The sequence below is a fragment of the Nyctereutes procyonoides genome, unplaced genomic scaffold, assembly GCF_905146905.1.
Source record: "Nyctereutes procyonoides isolate TBG_1078 unplaced genomic scaffold, NYPRO_anot_genome, whole genome shotgun sequence".
In the NCBI taxonomy this organism is placed as follows: Eukaryota; Metazoa; Chordata; class Mammalia; order Carnivora; family Canidae; genus Nyctereutes; species Nyctereutes procyonoides.
The window spans coordinates 62,416,554-62,434,232 of NW_026575146.1; the positions used below are offsets into that span (position 1 = coordinate 62,416,554).

At 42.7% G+C, this 17,679-nt stretch overlaps 1 protein-coding gene across 3 annotated transcripts in view; it reads right to left on the minus strand.

Annotated features, from left to right (window-relative positions):
* The window catches only part of SYK (spleen associated tyrosine kinase), an 85,515-nt gene that overhangs the window by 6,448 nt on the left and 61,388 nt on the right, over positions 1 to 17,679 (minus strand). For 2 of the 3 annotated variants that reach the window (XM_055309458.1, XM_055309457.1), the window contains 5 exons: positions 16,987 to 17,164; positions 14,141 to 14,350; positions 12,967 to 13,156; positions 1,970 to 2,110; positions 1,196 to 1,308 (listed from right to left, as the gene is read on the minus strand). In XM_055309458.1, the coding sequence (XP_055165433.1) occupies positions 1,196 to 1,308; positions 1,970 to 2,110; positions 12,967 to 13,156; positions 14,141 to 14,350; positions 16,987 to 17,164 (832 nt within the window). Of the gene's footprint in view, positions 1 to 1,195; positions 1,309 to 1,969; positions 2,111 to 5,656; positions 5,792 to 12,966; positions 13,157 to 14,140; positions 14,351 to 16,986; positions 17,165 to 17,679 lie in introns of those variants that run through there. The other variant, XM_055309459.1, reaches the window with a different exon arrangement.

The following is a 17,679-nucleotide window of genomic DNA, read 5'->3' on the forward strand; positions in this document are numbered from 1 at the left end:
CCGTGAGCGTGTTCCCGACCTGGGACTCGGCCCCCAGGGAATCCTCACAGCCCCGGGAGCATGTGGGGGGGGGGGTCTTTCCAAAGCCAAGCAGGGCACAGGGTGCCTGTTGGAGGCCTGGGTGAGCCTGCGCTGTCCCCGGTGGCTCTGACGGGGTCCCCTTTCTCTGGACAGTGTCTGCAGCAGATGGAGCGACATGTGCCCTCTCCCTCTGGGGCTGACCTGGGGTCATCTCTAGATCATGATGGCATTCGTGACCTCCACTCCCAGCTGCGGAGAAGGGTGCTCCCTGGGGAGTCACAGAATCAATCCCAGGCCACATCCAAAAGCACTTGGAACATTCTGGAACCTTCAGATGCTCCTGCTGCACCAGTGTGTGTATCTGACACCACAGCTGACCCCGCGGCACTGAAGCCAGGACACAGCATGCACACAGGCTCCTCTAGATCACACTCCCGCCACATTTCAGAGTTATGGGGGTGCTCACCGCACACACCGGGGTCAGACACACAAGACCGGGGCCCAGGATTCCCCATGGCCTACTCGCAGGCTGCCTGTTAGGCAAGGTCAAGGCCACTTCCCTGATTGGCAGCCGGGACGATTCCCTGACTCTCGTGTGTGACGTGTTTCTCTGGCCCGCTGAGGTGCCCTGCACTACACCTGCCCACCCCAGGCCATGGGCGCCACCCCCCCCACTCCCCTGGAAGGATGTGTGACGGCACCCGGCAGACTGTGAGGGCCACTTCCAAGGGCTGAGTCACCGCTGGGGCAGCGCTCCCTGGGCCGATCCCCCATGACTTGGAAGACACCCAGGGTCTCACCTCGATAGCTGGGCAGGAATCGGGCAAGTATGACATCCCCTTGCTGAGGACCCCTGCCATTCACGACCACCACAAGTGGGTCACGGACCGGCCCAGACTCCCATGGACACCTTTTGCGCTGACCACCCTCACCCCCTGGTGATACCATCCACGTTTAAGTGTTGATACACTGGATTAGAGTTAATTGTCTAAACATATTTTTTGGACCAAAGAATATGAGTGCATGGTCCAGGGAGCAAGCCACCTCCACCCCTCTTTGTTTAGAAGAGAGCACATCCCTGGTTCATGAAAAAGCAGAGGCGGAGCTTCTTTTCTGGGCCATCCCATCTGCCCCAGGGCCTTAGCGTGAACTGCAGGCCATGCTGGGTACTCACTCATATGTCCAGCACAGCTTCATCAGCTCGTACATCTCCCTTGGACACCCTGCGGGGCACCCCATCCTCTCTCCTTTCTCCAGCATAGCTGAAACTTCACTTCCTTTCATGCCCTAAAATGCAGAACACACCAGCTTGTTAAAGGCAGCATTCAGCAACACAACATAACAACCACAACACAACACAACAGAGCAAAAGAACAGAGGGCATGATTTCACGAATAAAAAAATACAAAACCGGGAGCACCTAACCCATGACCTAGAGGTCAGATGGGGTTACCCTTGGGGGACAGGCTATAGGTGCCTGGGGTGCTGTTGTGTTTCATCACCTGGGGGCAAGTTTCATGGGCACACCTCGTTTGTGAAAATTCATCAAGCTGTATTCTAGCACATGTGCACTTTTTGGCATGCATGTTTTGATTTTTAAAAATCTAAACTATTTAACCAAACTATAAATTTAATCCTGGAAATAGCCAGGATGAAATATCTCTATTTCTACCCTAATGAATGTTGACTTGGATCTATTTTATGCATATTTACAGGTGTAATGGACAATGAAAAAAATACACTGTGCAATTAATATCAGATATATACATTTTTCCACTCTATATTAAACTGAGGTCATATTAACCGCTCAGGGTCACCAGACAGAGAAAGGCTCCGACAGGGAGCCCAGATTTGACAATTTTATGATTTTTCAGCACCTCGTAACAACAATCGGGTGCTTCTCTGTCCCGATGGCCACACGGCTGGAAGTGAAAGAGCAGGGGCTCACCCGATAGGGCTTCTGCCCATAGGAGAACGCCTCCCACATCAACACCCCGAAGCTCCAGACGTCACTCTTGCTGGAGAACTTGTAGTAGTTGATGCACTCCGGGGCGTACCACTTCACGGGCCACTTCCCGTGGGTCTGGGCCTGAAAGCAAAGCAGACAGAGGCTCTCCATGACACCAGAATTGCAGACGCCCATGCTCAAAGCAGCAACGGTGCACACCACCGAGCGTCCATCACCCAAGGAACCGATGAACAAAGTGTCAATATCCATGCAATAGGGTATCATTGGGCCTTAAACAGGAAGGGGATGCTGTGCCTGACCCTGGAGGTCGCTCTGGGAGGACAGACACCAAGGCAGGTCTCTAAACGACACACACATTGTACCCTGGATGCAGCTTGAGGACATCACGCTCAGTGAAACAAGCCGGTCAAGTCCCTACAGCACAAATAGTGCATGCAAGCAGGCACCTGAGGCCCCGACATGGGTCTGATTCACAGAGATGACTGCCAAGGACCGGGGTGAGGGGCTCACAGGGGGAACGGGGAGTAGCTGTCTAATGAGGACACAGTGTCAGAGAATTCTGGAGACGGGTCGTACACACAGGGAAGAACACTTAATCCAACTTAACTTACCACGAAGTTAACATTAGCCAACTACACCCTTAAAAATAGTTAAGACGGTGTAATTGAGGTTAGCAAATGAAATTAATATATATTAACCACAATTAGAAAAAACAGGAATAAAATGACTCACAGAATGCCCTGTGCACGTGTGCATGTATTTGTTCTGAAGCTTAAAAATATGTATTTAAATCTTAAAAAATTAAATTTTAAGTTTCAATTGTATTTTTAAAGATTCAGACTGTATTTCTTGTACTTTTTTGTCTTTTTCTCTTACCTCTTCTTTTGGCTACTCATAGCTTCATGCAGCCTGTTGTAACTACTGAAGAGTCAAGCCCGAATATTACCTTCATGGTTGTGCTCCAAGAAACACTAGACTATTCCTAAGTATATTTAACTATTACTATGTATTTGTCTATGATTTTAAGCCAATGTTAATTATTTTGTCACAGGCTATTAGTATCGCTGGAAAAAATGTTTTAAACTTTTCTTTTTTAAAAAAAAAGATTTTTAGAGATTTTATTTTTAAGTCATCTGTACACCCAATGTGGGGCTCAAACTCACAACCCTGAGATCAAGAGTGACACGCTCCACCAACTGAGATAGCCAAGCGCTCCAAGAATGTTTTAAACTTTCTAATTTAAAAAAGTAAGTGGTAGTAAAGAGATTGAGGCTATGCCCAGCAAAAACCCTTTCCTCTGGGGTTTGGAGTTTGGTACACGAAAGTCCTGCTCCGTCTTGTGGACGACATTCTAACCAGCACCCTTTGGGCGGAGGAGAGATGGCCTGCCCTATGGTAAGTCAGTGGGGTGCAACCCTGGGACGTTGCTCTGGGAGGACAGGCACCAAGGCAAGTCTCTAAATGACACACTGATTACACTTCTGTCTCAATCATGTAGTGCATCATTTTTAGATTCTGATTTTTTAAAAGTTATGAACAATATAGTCATGTGTGCTATTTCCATTTTAATTTGAATTTTGAGGTGATACACATCTTCAGCCATTGGGATGGCCACGTTTGATTATCTTTTCTGAATCCCTCCAGAAAAATCTATAACCAGTACAGGGGGGTAATATATACCTTTTGGGACGTAGAAAAGCTAGGGATATACGTTGTCCACTTTTAGAAGCATTGATTGCATGCTTCCTATAAATCTACTACGACTTAACCAGCCTCCTACTGAGAGCACATTACGTAGTTTCCTGATTTTTGCTGGGACGAGTGTGACCAACAGTGTGTGTCTGTGCCGCATGCAGGGCAAAGACCTGTGGGATCAGAGGGCCTTTGTGTTTACGGTCGTGGTGTGGTGCAAGGTCATGGGGCCACATACAGATCTGCTTCGATCAGTATCAGTATCCTTTCTCTTTAACACACTTTACTCTGGATTCTGTGCCACTTCATGTTGTTTTCTTCAAGAAATCCCCCGAGTCCCCATCTTTTCAGTGATGTGCATTCTCTCTGCTCCTAACATGTACGGTATGATGACTGAGACACCTACATATAGCAAAATGTTAGGATTACACACAATAAGGTTAGGTAGCACATCCTTCATCTGACAAAATGACCGTTGTTTGTCGTCATTCTGGTGAGAACATTTAAGATGTATTCTCTTAGCAGCTTCCATGTATATAACACAGTCCTTAGACTGGGGTCACCATAGGATACAGAGACCCCCAGAATTTATTCCTCTGATAACTAGATGTTTATGTTCTGAGACCAACATCTTCTCATGTCTGTACCCCTTGGTCCCCAACAACACAAATCTACTGTCTATATGAATTTGGCTTTTTAGTTTGCACATATAAGTGAGGTCATGCAGTAGTGATCCTTCTGTCTGACTTTTCACGGAGCCTAATGCCCTTGAGGTCCATCCATCTTGTCGCAAATGGCAGCATCTCCTTCCTTTTTTATGATTGGTATCCCATATATTTGCCTACATTTAAAAAAATTATTTATTTAAATTCTATTCAGTTAACATATAATGTATTATTAGTTTCAGAGGTAGATTTAGTGATTCATCAGTTGCGTATAACACCCCGTGCTCATCACATCACATGTACTCCTTAATGCCCATCACCCATTACCCCATGCCCCCCAAACATCTCCCTTCCAGCAACCCTCAGTTTGTTTCCTAGAGCTCAGTCTCTTATGGTTTGTCTCCCTTTGTTTTCATCTGACTTTATTTTTCCCCCTCCCTCCCCCTATGATCCTCTGTTTTGTTTCTTAAATTCCACAAATGAGTGAGATCATATGGTGTTTGTCTTTCTCTGACTTATTTCACTTAACATAATGCCCTCTAGTTCCATCCATGTTGTTGTAAAAGAAAAGATTTCATCCTTTTTGATGGCTGTATATATGTACACACACATATTCCTTATCCATTCATCTCTCGATGAAACATCTGGGCTCTTTCCATATGTGCACTATTGTGGACATTGCAGCTATAAACATTGGGGTGCAGGTGCCCCTTCAGATCACTGTGTATGTATCCTTTGGGTAAATACCTACAAGTGCCATTGCTGGGTCACAGGGTAGCTGTATTTTCAACCTCTTGAGGACCCTCCATACTGTTTTCCAGAGAGGCTGCACCAGCTTGCATTCCCCCCAACATGTAAGAGGTTCCCCTTTCTCTACATCCTCACCAACACTTGTTGTTTCCTGAGTTGTTCATTTTAGCCATTCTGACCAGTGTGACGTGGTATCTCATTGTGGTTTTTGATTTGTATTTCCCTGGTGTCGGTGATATTGAGCATTTTTCCATGCCTACATTTTAAGCCAATATACATACACATACACTCCCCCCCCACACACACACATCACATCTTCTTTATCCATTCATCTGTTGCTTGGTATTTAGGTTGTTTCTATATCTTGGCTATTGTGTATAATGTTGCAATAAACATGAGAATGCAGATAGCTCTACCAGATAGCGATTTCATTTCCTTCAGATAAATATGCAGAAGTGACTGCTGGATCATATGGTAGTTCTATTCTTAATTTTTTGAGGAACCTCCATACTGTTTTCCACAGTGGCTGCACCAGTTTACATTCTCACCAACAGTTCATGAGGGTTCTCTTTCCTCCACATCCTCATCAACACTTGTTATTTCTTGTCTTTTTGATACTAGCCATTCTGACAGGTGTGGTTCTGATTTGCATTTCCTGATGATTGGTGATCCTTTATATTGGCCTTTGGATATCCTGTTTGGTTACAGAAATATAGAAAGAGAATAGAAAATGTCTAGTCAAGTCCTTTATGATTTTTAAAATATGATGTTTTCTTTTTTTGCTATTGTTTTACAAAATATATTTTGGATATTTATCCCTTATTTGCTGGTTTGCAATTGTTTTTCTCATTTTATAGGTTGCCTTTCCGCTCCTGTTTCTTTTGCTGTACAAAAGCTCTTTAGTGTGACATAATCCCACTTACTGATTTTTGTTTTGGCTGCTTTTGGTGTCAAATTAAAAAAAAAATCATTGCCAAGACCAATGTCGAGGAGCCTTTTTTGTATGTTTTCTTCTCAGAGTTTCACGGCTTCAGGTCTTATGTTTAAGTCCTTAATCCATTTTGAGTTGATTTTTATGAGTGGAACAATATAGAGGTCCAATTTCATTCTTTTGCATGTGGACATCCGGTTTTACCAGCACCATTTATTACTGAAGTGAGTGTCTTTTCTTTGCTGAATATTCTTGGCTCTCCTATCAAATATTAGTTGGCCATGTATACATAGGGTTATTTCTGGGCTCTTGGTTCTGTTCCATCAGCCCACATTTCTTTCTTTTTTTTTCTTATTTTTTATTTTTATTTTTTTTCCATTTCTTTCTTTACATTGGTACCATATTGCTTCGATCCCTATAGCTTTGTGGTGTAGTTTGAAGTTAAAAGGCATGATGCCTCCAGCTTTGTTCTTTCTCAAGAATGCTTTGGTTACTTGGGGTCTTTTATGGTTCCATATGCATTTCAGAATTTTTTTTCTATTTCTGAGAAAAATGCCATTGGAATTCTGATAGGGATTTGCATTGAATGTACAGGTGGCTTTGAGTAGTATGGACACTTTAAAAATATTAACTCTTTTGCTCTATGAACACAGGATATCTTTCCATTTTATTTGTGTTCTTCAGTTTCTTTCACCAATGTCTTACGGTTTTTGGTGCGTAGATCTTTCACTTCCTCATTTAAATTTATTCCTAAGTATTTTGTTGCTCTGGTGCAATCATAAATGAGTTTTTCTTTATTTCTTTTCAGACAGTTCATTGTGGATACAAAGAAATGTGGCAAATTTTTGCAAGTTGGTTTTGTATCTTGCTACTATACTGAATTTCTTAATGAGTTGTAATATTTTTTGGGTAGTGTCTTTAGTGTTTTCTATATGTAAGATTATATCAACTGCAAATAGAGACAATGTTATTTTATTTAAGGCATGGATGCTTTTATTTATTTTTCTTGCCTAAATGCTCTGGCTAGAACTTCCAGTGAATACCATGTTGAATAGGAGTAGTATGAGTGGACATCCTTGTCTTGCTCCTGATCTTAGAGCATGTTCCTTCTATACCCACTTTATTGAAAATATTCATCATGAAAAGATACTGAATTTTGTCTAATGCTTTCCCTGTGTCTATTGAGATGACCATATGATTTTCATCTTTCATTCTTTTAATGCAGAGTACCATATTTGTTGTTTTGCAGATGTTGAACCATCCTCCTTTTTCCATTTTTGGAAGAGTTTGTGAAGGACTGGCATTGATTCTCCTTTAAATGTTAGATAGAATTCACCTGTGAATTTTGTTAAGGTCCATTTGACCTAAAGTAAAGTTCAAGTCTAATGTTTCCTTATTGATTTTCTGTCTGGATGACTTTTCTTTTTTTTTTTTTTTATAATTTTTTTAATTTTTATTTATTTATGATAGTCACACAGAGAGAGAGAGAAAGGCAGAGACACAGGCAGAGGGAGAAGCAGGCTCCATGCACCGGGAGCCCGACGTGGGATTCGATCCCGGGTCTCCAGGATCGCGCCCTGGGCCAAAGGCAGGCGCCAAACCGCTGCGCCACCCAGGGATCCCTGGATGACTTTTCTATAGTTAAAAAGTGGGGTCCTGAAAATCCCTACTATTCTTACATTATTGTCTATTTCTCTCTCATATATGTTAGTATTTGTTTATTCAGGTTATACTAAGAAAGTTCTCCAACGTTGGGTGCATATATATTTAAAATTGTTATATCCTCTTAATGAATTGACTCCATCATTATCATATAGTGAGTTTCTTTGTTTCTTGTTACAGTTTTTTACTTAAAGTCCGTTTTGTCTATAAATACATCTACTTCTGTTACTTTTTGGTTTCCATTTTCATGGACTATCTTTCTTTATCCCTTTACCTTGAGTTTATGTGTGTCCTTAAAACTGAAGTGAGTCTCTTACAGGCAGCATGTAGTTTAGGTCTTTTTTTTTTTTAATTTATTCTGACACTATTTTTGGTTGGAGAATTTAATCCATGTACAATTAAAGTAACCATTGATAGATAAAAACTTATAAATGTGTTTTCCAGCTGTTTTGTAGCTCCTTTGCTCTTTTATTCCTCTCTTGCTGCCTTCCTTTGTGGTCTGATGGTTTTCCATAGCAGTATGCTTAGATTCTCTTCTATCTTGTGTGTATCTACTGCAGGTTTTTTGCTTTGTGATTACCCTGAGGCTTACATAAAACATCTTACGTATGTAACAGTCTGTTTTCAGGTGATAACAACTTCACTTTGATTGTCTAAAAAACTCTACCTTTTCATTCCTTCCCACCATATTGTATGTTTTTGATGTCACAATTTTTATCTTTTTATACTATGTATCAGTTACAAATTATTGTAGCTATAGTGATTTTTAATACTTCTGTCCTTTAATCTTTACACTAGTTAAGTGATTAACACAAAACTATATTACAGTATTGGGGTATTTTGAATTTGATTATATACTTACTTTTACCAGTGTGTTGTATATTTTCATATGTTTTCATGTTACTAATTAGCATTCTTTTATTTCAGCTTGAAATACTTCCAGCATTTCTTCTAAGGCAGGTCTAGTGGTGATGAACTCCTTCTGCTTTTGTCTAGGAAAGTCTTTATTTAGGTATCTCTGGGTGGCTCAGTGGTTTAACGCCTGCCTTTGGCCCAGGGTGTGATCCTGGAGTCCCAGGATTGAGTCCCACATCAGGCTCCCTGCATGGAGCCTGCTTTTCCTTCTCTCTCTCTCTCTCTCTCTCTCTCTCTCTCTCTCCCTCCGTGTCTCTCATGAATAAATAAATAAAATCTTAAAAAAATATATCCTTTAAAAAAGAAGTCTTTATTTTACTCATTTCTAAAGGAGAGCTTTGGTACATAAAAGTATTCTTGGTTAGCAATTCTTTCTTTTCAGCACTTGGAATACATCATCCCAATCCCTCCTGGCCTGTAAGGTTTCTGCATAATATTTGGAGAAGATCTATTTGAACTGAGTTTATTTGAGGACCAATGAACTTCATGAACTTGGATGTCCAAATTTCTCTCCAGATTTGGGAATTCTCAGCCACAGTTTTTTTTCAAAATAAGCTTTTGGCCCCCTTCTTCCTCTCCTCTCCTCCAAGGACTCTAATAATATGTGACTTTTTTCTCTTAATGGTGTCCTGTAAGTCCTGTAGACTTTCTTTCTCCCTTTCATTTTTTCTTGCTTTGTGTTCCTCTGACTGGATGATTTCAAATGACCTGTCTGTGAATTCACTGATGCTTTCTTTTGTTTGGTCCAGTCTGAAGTTGAAACTCTGCATTGAATTCTTCAGTTCAATCACTGTATTTTCTAGCTCCAAATTTTCATTTGGTTCTTTTTTATGCTATCTCTTTATTGAACTTCTCATTTTGTTCTTGTATCATTTTCCCAATTTTTGTTTTAAATTTTTAAACCTATGTTCTTTGCAGCACTCTGAACATTTTTAGGACTATTGTGAATAATTTTTCAGACAATTTAGGCATCTCAATTTCTTTGGAGTCAGTTGGGGGTCAGTTACTGGAAGTTTACTGTGTTGCCTTCATGGTGTTGTGTTTCCCTGATTCTTCATGATCCTTGTAGTCTTGAGTAGGTATCTGCACATTTGAAGAAGAGTCACCTCTTCCAGACTTTATGGGCTGACTTTAATAAAGACTTTCACCTGCAGGTGGGAACATACTAAAGGATGCTCTGACTCTGGGTCTCGTGGCGGAGGGGTGGCAAGTGCAGGTTGAGTGATAGGTCCAGGTTGTGGTTCGTGTGAGATCTCATTGACTTAGGTCTCTGAGGTCCACAAAAATAATAATTGCATGATCCTTAATGATAGCTGTGGTTCTGCAGTGCCTGTACTGGTTGTTGGGGTCCCCAGCACCACCTTGAGACCCAGCAGGTAGGGACCAGGCTAGGTGGTGATGGTGACCAGAATTAGTTCTATGCACAAACTCACCTGTGGAGGCCACCTGCAGGTGCCCATGAAGTGATGGCAGCCAGCTGTGGACACATACATAGTGGGGTTGGGCCAGCAGTATGGGCTGGGGCCAAATGTAGATGTACTAGCAGCTATGGGGTCTCTGGCTATTGGAAAGCTCTTACACGGCTGCAGGGGCTTGCCATTAGTACATGCATGGCTGTAGAGGTTGGTGATGGGAGCTGGGCTGCAGCATGCAGGTGCACAGCTATAGGCACTAGCTGCAGGTGAGCCCAGTGACAGGGAACAAGGCCAGATCTGAGCCCACAAAAGCCTTAAGGGTGTTGGCTGTCCGTGTGCACTCCTGCAGCTGCACGGGTTCATTCCAAACACAGGCACAGCAGGGAGGCCAGTGAGTGGACGTGGGCTTGCAGCATGCAGGTGCACAGATGCAGGTGATAGCAATGAATGTGTGCATGGAGGTGGAGGTCAGCTGTGGGGGGTCTGGGTTGGTGTTTTGCACCCATGCAGCTGCAGCAGACAGAGCTGGCTGCTGATGTGGATTCCTTGATGGGCTGGGGAGCAGGGAGGGAATCAGGCATCTGCTCTCTGTGAATGTGAAAATATGTGGGGTAAAAATCTAAAAAAAGAAAAAGAAAAAAGAAATCTGCCAGGAGTCTGCAAAGGCTGTGCTTGCTGTTAGTTTCTTTAGCATGGAAAGCATCTGGGGTCCTCTGTGGAGCAGTCTGTTGGGGCCCATAACGGGATCCTTAGTGACAAAAGCTGGGGACATCCATGACAGCCACAAGTCCTCAGCAGTGAAGGCTGCTGGGGGCCTCTGCAGAGTAGGTTGCCAGGAACCATCGTTGTTCCCACTGTGTGGCCGACAGGGGTAGCCCGGGCATTCCTCCTGGCTCCCAGCTGTCTCCAAAAGGCCTCAGCCTTGTTGGTGTCTGGGTGGGATGACAGGAAGTGAGTCCTTCAGGCCATGCCCCCAAAGCCTGGGGAGGCTGGTAGCTCACCCCACTCTCCCTTTCCCCATGGGAGGAACTCCTTCTAGCTGGCTGTTCTCACATGATACTGAGCGATGCCAGCCTGGAGATGGTGTCATGCAGGTAAAATGACACTCTTCTCCTTTCTCTTTGTGCAGCTATTCTGAGGTCTGTTGTTGCCCCGTGTTGCTGAAGCTTCTGAAGTGGATTCCTACACTCTCCTAGAGCTGTCTCCTTCAAGAATGGCTGTCTAATTGTTGACCTTTTGGTGGGATGGAGGCCAAGGTCTCCTACCTCACTAGCTTGATCCAGATCTTTTGGCTTGATATTTTTTAGTGTCTTCAATATTCTCTTCCTCTTCTTCATTAGTTTTCAGAGATTCACTGGTTTAGTTTTCAACAGTGTACTGCTGAATATCTATGGCAGTTTGAAATACTGGCCCTCATGTTAACCTTTGTCCCTACCAGGGGTGGGGTCTGTCCTTCCCCCTCCCTTGTATCTTGGCTGGGCTGTGGATGCTCTGACCTGTGTAGCATGAGGCGGGTGTGACTCTGAACCAATTCATGGGTCCAGCCTTAGGGGTCTGGTGGCCTCACTTCCTGCCTCTTGAGTAACTGACTCTCAGGACCACCCACGGTCGCCGCCATGCTGTGAGGAAGCCAAGGCGGCATGGACAGGCCATGTGCTGGTGAGTTAGTAATGGATGGGTCCGCCCCAGCTGAGGTCCCAGGCCTCAGTCCAGGTGAGATCAGGCTCTAGCTGTGTGAGTGAGCAGAGTGGGTATGAATCTTTCCACCCTCCTGGGACGGCCCCTGAGACACTGTGTGCAGCAGAGATGTGCCCTCCCACCAAGCCACACCCACACTGCAGAACTATGGATAAATTAACACTTGGTATTGTGTTCAGGCACTAAGTTTGGGGATGATTTGTTATCTCCACTTCTCTATGTCCTCTGTGAGTCTTTGTTTCAGTGCCTAGATTTTCTTCTCTCTTTAATTATCATGATGAAAGTTTCCAAAGTGCCCCCTGATGGAAAACCTACTTCTCTCTGGCATGTGCTTGTGGCTGTCACTCTGCTGGTTCCTTTGCTCCAGTTCCCAGCCGTCTCTGCAAATGGCTCACTCGGTGCTTTTTCTAACCCTGGCTCATCACTGAAGGGGCTGTGCTCTGGGACCAGCTTCTCTATGGACAATGGAGTACTTCCAGACAGCTCTGCTCCTGTCTGACCTTCATGTTGACCCCAAGCTGAGGTCTGCTGTCCCCATATGCATGGTGGCCCTCTCAGAGAGGAGCCAGTGGTTGGGGGAGTGGGGGTACCAGGCACTCCACAATGTGGGAGTGATGCTTAGGCTCAGGCCAATCCCACCCGCCATCCTGCCATTCACAAGTGAGACTTCAAGGTGTGCCATCAATTCCTGAGGATGCTGGACATTCCCAGGGACCTGGAGAGTTGGAAATCTGTCCTTGGCTCCCTCTTCCATTTTCTAGGTTCCATTCCCATTACATTTTCCAGTTGATCCACATAGACTCACATACACTATAACTGAGTTCATATGGGGCTTTCTTAAGTTTTTCCCTTCCTTTAGTTACTATCAGTTCATTTATGGGGTCAGGGATGAGCTCTGAGATATCCTACAAGAATCAACCTGTTCAACCCATTTTTCCAAAGTAATTTAAGGAAGGAATTCTATTCTTGTTTTCTTTAAATGAATTATCAATTAATACCTTGATTCTTTTTTGTTCCCAGGAATATAGTTTGAAAGTTAATATTCTGAGTGAACCCAGTTCATGATATTTTAGAGTATTACCATTTTTAAAAACAATATAATTAAAGCTTAACAAGAATATTTTTTACATATTTTTCATAGATAAATTGCTTCTTGAGACCCTTTCCATAATCAAACAAAGAACACAAACACTTGCATTTCAGATTCTCACCACCTGCTGCTTGCCATACTGGCTAAGTTATTCCTACCTTGTAGTAGTTTTCATCAGCACGGAGTGCTTTGGAAAGTCCGAAATCACTAATCTTGGCATAATGTTGAGTAACCAGCAATACATTTCTTGCAGCCAGATCTCTGTGCACAAAATTGCTCTCCTCCAGATATTTCATTCCCATAGAAACCTGATGAACCAGCTCTATAATGTTCTTATCCTTGACATGCCTGAAAGTTATAGATGTGTCATTAGTGGTGGTGAACAGTACTCCATTTGGGACCAACCAATCATGCTCCTTGTGTAGGCAGAGGGATCCACTCATTTCCTATTCTTCTTAAGAGTAACAAGTGGTGACAAACAACCTTGTTGACTTACGGCTGCTCAAAACCGAGCACCATTAACCTGGTAATCAACTGGTAGGATTTTCGAGGTGTGCTTTGAATTACATGAAAAGCAGTATAATGGAATGGACAGACCTGACTCACAGACAGCTAGGCTTTGGCTGAAATCCTTGTTTCAATATTGGACAGATAACAAAACCAACTCTGAGTCTCAGTTTCTTACATGTGAAGTGGGACTAATGGCACCTCTCTTCTGTGCAGATCAGATACATAATCTAAGTAGAGTACACACATGATGTAAGTAGAGCACACACGTGATGTATCAAATTGGACAAAGTAACCAGTGGTTATTATTGTGACTTATTCCATGTGAGTTCCTTCATCTCAACAGTGGCTATTGATGAGCACAGCGTGAATATCCTACCAATGGTTGTAATCCATTAATAGCATCAGATTATTTTCGGAATTACTCATGGGAATGTAGAGGTCAGCCAGATGAGTAAGACGTCACTAGTTACCCCCTTTTAAAATGTTTATTTTAATATTTCTCTCACTAAGGTGGGCATGATCTGCCTAGTGAGGGGAGACTGATTACTGAGATATTCTAAGGCTGATTCTATCACCAGGCAATACAGAGTGAGCAAGGGAGAATGAAGACTAAATTGTGGGATTAGAGTCTCCCTTAGCACAAAAAGGGTTAAAAGAGCATCTGATCCAAAGACTACAACTCTCTTCCATCCATCCTTAAGGCCAACACAAGGAAGGCATGGGGGGAGAGAGAGCCTCCCACAGAAATTAAAGCTATTATGTACACTGGGCAGGAGGGCCCTGCCCTATCACAGCATCAGCTTCTGGGAGACTTAAAGATACCTGTTCTGCTGTAAATATTTATTGAGTGGACCCAGTTCTGCCATTTCCATGACGAGCATCCAGGACTCGGCTTCACAGATCCCAATCATGCGCACAATGTAAGGGTTGTCAAGCTGCTGCATGACGTTCGCTTCTGCTAACAACTCATCTTTAAGAGCAGGGTCATTGGCCTCGTTCTTCAGAATCTTCACAGCTACTGTTTTCACGACTCTGCATAAGAAATCATAACCCTCATAAGAAACTTTTCAAAGCAGCTAAGTTCCAGGTAATTACGAAGCATAAATGCTGTGGTAGAAATGATGTAATGGAGATACCTGCAACTGTTCTCTCTTCTTATAGACAAAGAGAGAAGCACTGCATTGATTTACAAATAATGAGGGGGTGCTGAAGAATGTCCCAACCAAGCAGAGCCTCAATATTGCAAGATATGTAAATGACTTTCAAATAAACCTCACAAACTGTGACATGCATGGATTCCTGCAGCATCTTCAGATGTACCATCTCAGATTATCTGTAATGTAAGTGAATATAACATTCCTTTGATATATGTTAAAAATGAATTTCCAGATGCAGAGTTTAAAAAGCATATGTTGTTAGAGCTCAAAATTTACAAAACACTTTTTAAAACTGAGCATTGATAGATTTAAGGAAGCTTCAACAAGCGTGCAAAAAATTATCACTTTCTCATAAAAGCATCACATAGGTCATGATGACCTCCTAAAAATATTCTGATATAGTGGGACTTAAATAAATGAATGGAACTTAACTGTGTGTCATTTGAAAAAAAAATGCATTTCTCTATGATAGAATTCCCACACATGCAGGAAGTACATCTCATTTGTTGAACTCTGAAACGGGAGAATAAAAACAGAACTGTCAAAAAAAAAAACAGGTAAAATAAGAGAACAATGGAGTAAGTCTAACATACATTCACAAAATCACAGACCACTTTAGTGTAGAGTTTAACCAGTGTTTCCACACTGAGTGCAAGCTGTAACTCCTACACGAGCACCTCCGTCACCCTCCTTCAGTCATGGAACCACCTCCCTATGCTCCCTCTAGGCAGTTTTTCATTTTACCTTTCCATATTTCTGTCTATCATTCCACCTGGAACTGGTTCTGTATACCATGTGAGGTAGGAGTCAAAATGAATGAGAGAAACCTTTCAATTCTTCCCAATAGTTAAGGAAGAAAAAAACACCCATAATCTCTTCCAGAAAAGGAAAGAGGAAGGAAACCTCCCAAATCATTTTGAGGCCAGCATTATTACCCTGACGCCAAGAACAAACAAAGAAACCTCCAAGAGAATAATTTACTGATGTCTCTTGTGAATATAAATGCAAATATTCAAAGAGAAATATTAGTAAATCCAATTCAGTAATTTATGAAAAAGAAAGAGTATCTAATTCACAAACTAGATAAGTTTATTCCAGGAATGCAAGGTGGCTTGAACATCTAAAAATCATTGACTTCACATAAACACAATAAAGGAGAAAAACCATAAGGTCATCTCAGCAGGGGAAAACAAGTACTCAATAAACTATTATACATATTCATGATTAAAAACATCTCCTTGGGGCACCTGGGTGGCTCAGTTGGTGAAACATCTGCCTTTGGCTCAGTTCATAATCCCAGGGTCCTGGGATCAAGCCCCGCATTGGGCTCCCTGCTCAATGGAGAGTCCGCTTCTCCTCTCTCTGTCCTTTCCCACAGCTCCTTCTCTCTCTCTCAAATAAATAAATAAATAAAATCTTTTTAAAAATAAAATTAAAAACATCTCCTCTCCTTTCCCCAAACACATAGTTGAAATTACATATCCATAGTTCTGTCTGTGTTAATATATGTATTTAATTAAGCAAGGAATAAGTGTCACAAGCTAATTGAAGAAATTTATGCCTTAATACAGAGTAATTTATATTCATTTCACAAATGACTGTGAGATGCATGCATAGATTTTCAAATGAGCATATCATTTAATTACACGCACCCAGAAAAAATGGGATTGAAAGCAAGAGTTTCTGTGCATATTTTGCCTACATTCTTGACACTTGAGTAATGTATATTTACCTACTCAAGAAAAAAAAAACCTGTATGTCTTAAATTCAAAATAATATCAAACAACTAAACCCAATTGTATTCATATCAATAACATATTAACTCAAACATACATATTCAGGGTTAGTGTCTGTTTCAGAGGACTGTATAGACCGGCACTTTTACTGAACGCTCTGTGCATGACATCTTCTAAAGAGCAAATGAGGCACAGAGATTTCAGTGACACAGCAATTCTAATTATTGTGTGCTGTGTGTTATTTTCTGAAACTATAAGGAAAATCAAATAAATAATTACACTAATGATACCTGTAATCAGCAACTTTCTGGGTAAGAGAAATGAGACACAATTTAAAAAATAAAAGAAAATATCTAAAAATGCCGTGTGGTTCATCACCGAGTAATTGCATTTTACTTAAATAATACATGTGTGTCTGTGTGTTGGTGAAAAGACCTAAAAAATATATATACGATACTCGTAGTTAATGGTAGCAGTATCTGGGTGGGATGAATACGATGTTCTCATTTTATCTTGCTTGTTTACACTTTCTAATGCTCAAGAAGGTACACTTACTAGACGCAAACTAATATATATCATTGATTTACACAGAGTTGATACACACAATGGATGCTTTCATGGCAGTTGTACCAGACACGTCGACACAGAAGGACTCGGGCGTATTGGGTTGATTCTGTGTCTCGGACTAAATGCATGGGAAAGGCACGTCATGTGCTGGTTTCTAGAACTGCAGCTGCAGGAGAATGTGCGGTGTGACGGCGCAGCCACGACTTACTTTTTCATCTGGTAGTAGCCCTTCTTCACGGTCCCGAAGTTCCCAGAGCCCAGTTCGTTGTCCTCCAGGGTCAGCAGTTTGCGGTCCAGGTAGACCTCCTTGGGCCTGATCTCCTCAGGGTCGGCATACGGGCTTTCGTACACTTCTGTGTCCATGGGCAAGGCCTCTCTCTGGGCGTCTGCAGTGCGGTCAAGAAACACACGACCCTAGGGCTGGGTCCCTACTGAAAATCCCACCGTCTCCTGCTCCTGCCTCCTGCGGGCTACACCTCACCTTTGCAGACCTTGGTCGGCCCGGACGGTTCTGTGGTCAGTGAGCACTCAGGCACGGTCCCTCTCAGTTGTTAGGGGGGCAGCAAGAATCCCCGTCCCCACTGGACAGGACCCCGTTCTTGCACGAATGTGCATAGAGAAAGGGTCTTTCATGCCAGGGGCCAAGAGGGAGGAAGCCTCCCTAATGGACGGCTTTCAACTGTCTGAACATTCTGACATTCCTTCTACTGGGGACGAAGCCTATGTCCCCATCCCAACCCACCCCCAGGGGCTTTTGTAACTGCATCAACCAATAGAATACATTGGAAGTGACACTCGTGACATACTCAGGCCAGGTTATAAAGGATCACGCCCCTCCCCACTGTCAGCTGGGAAGCTGGCTCTTGAGCTTCAGACACCATGCAAGGTGTCCAGCTGCCCC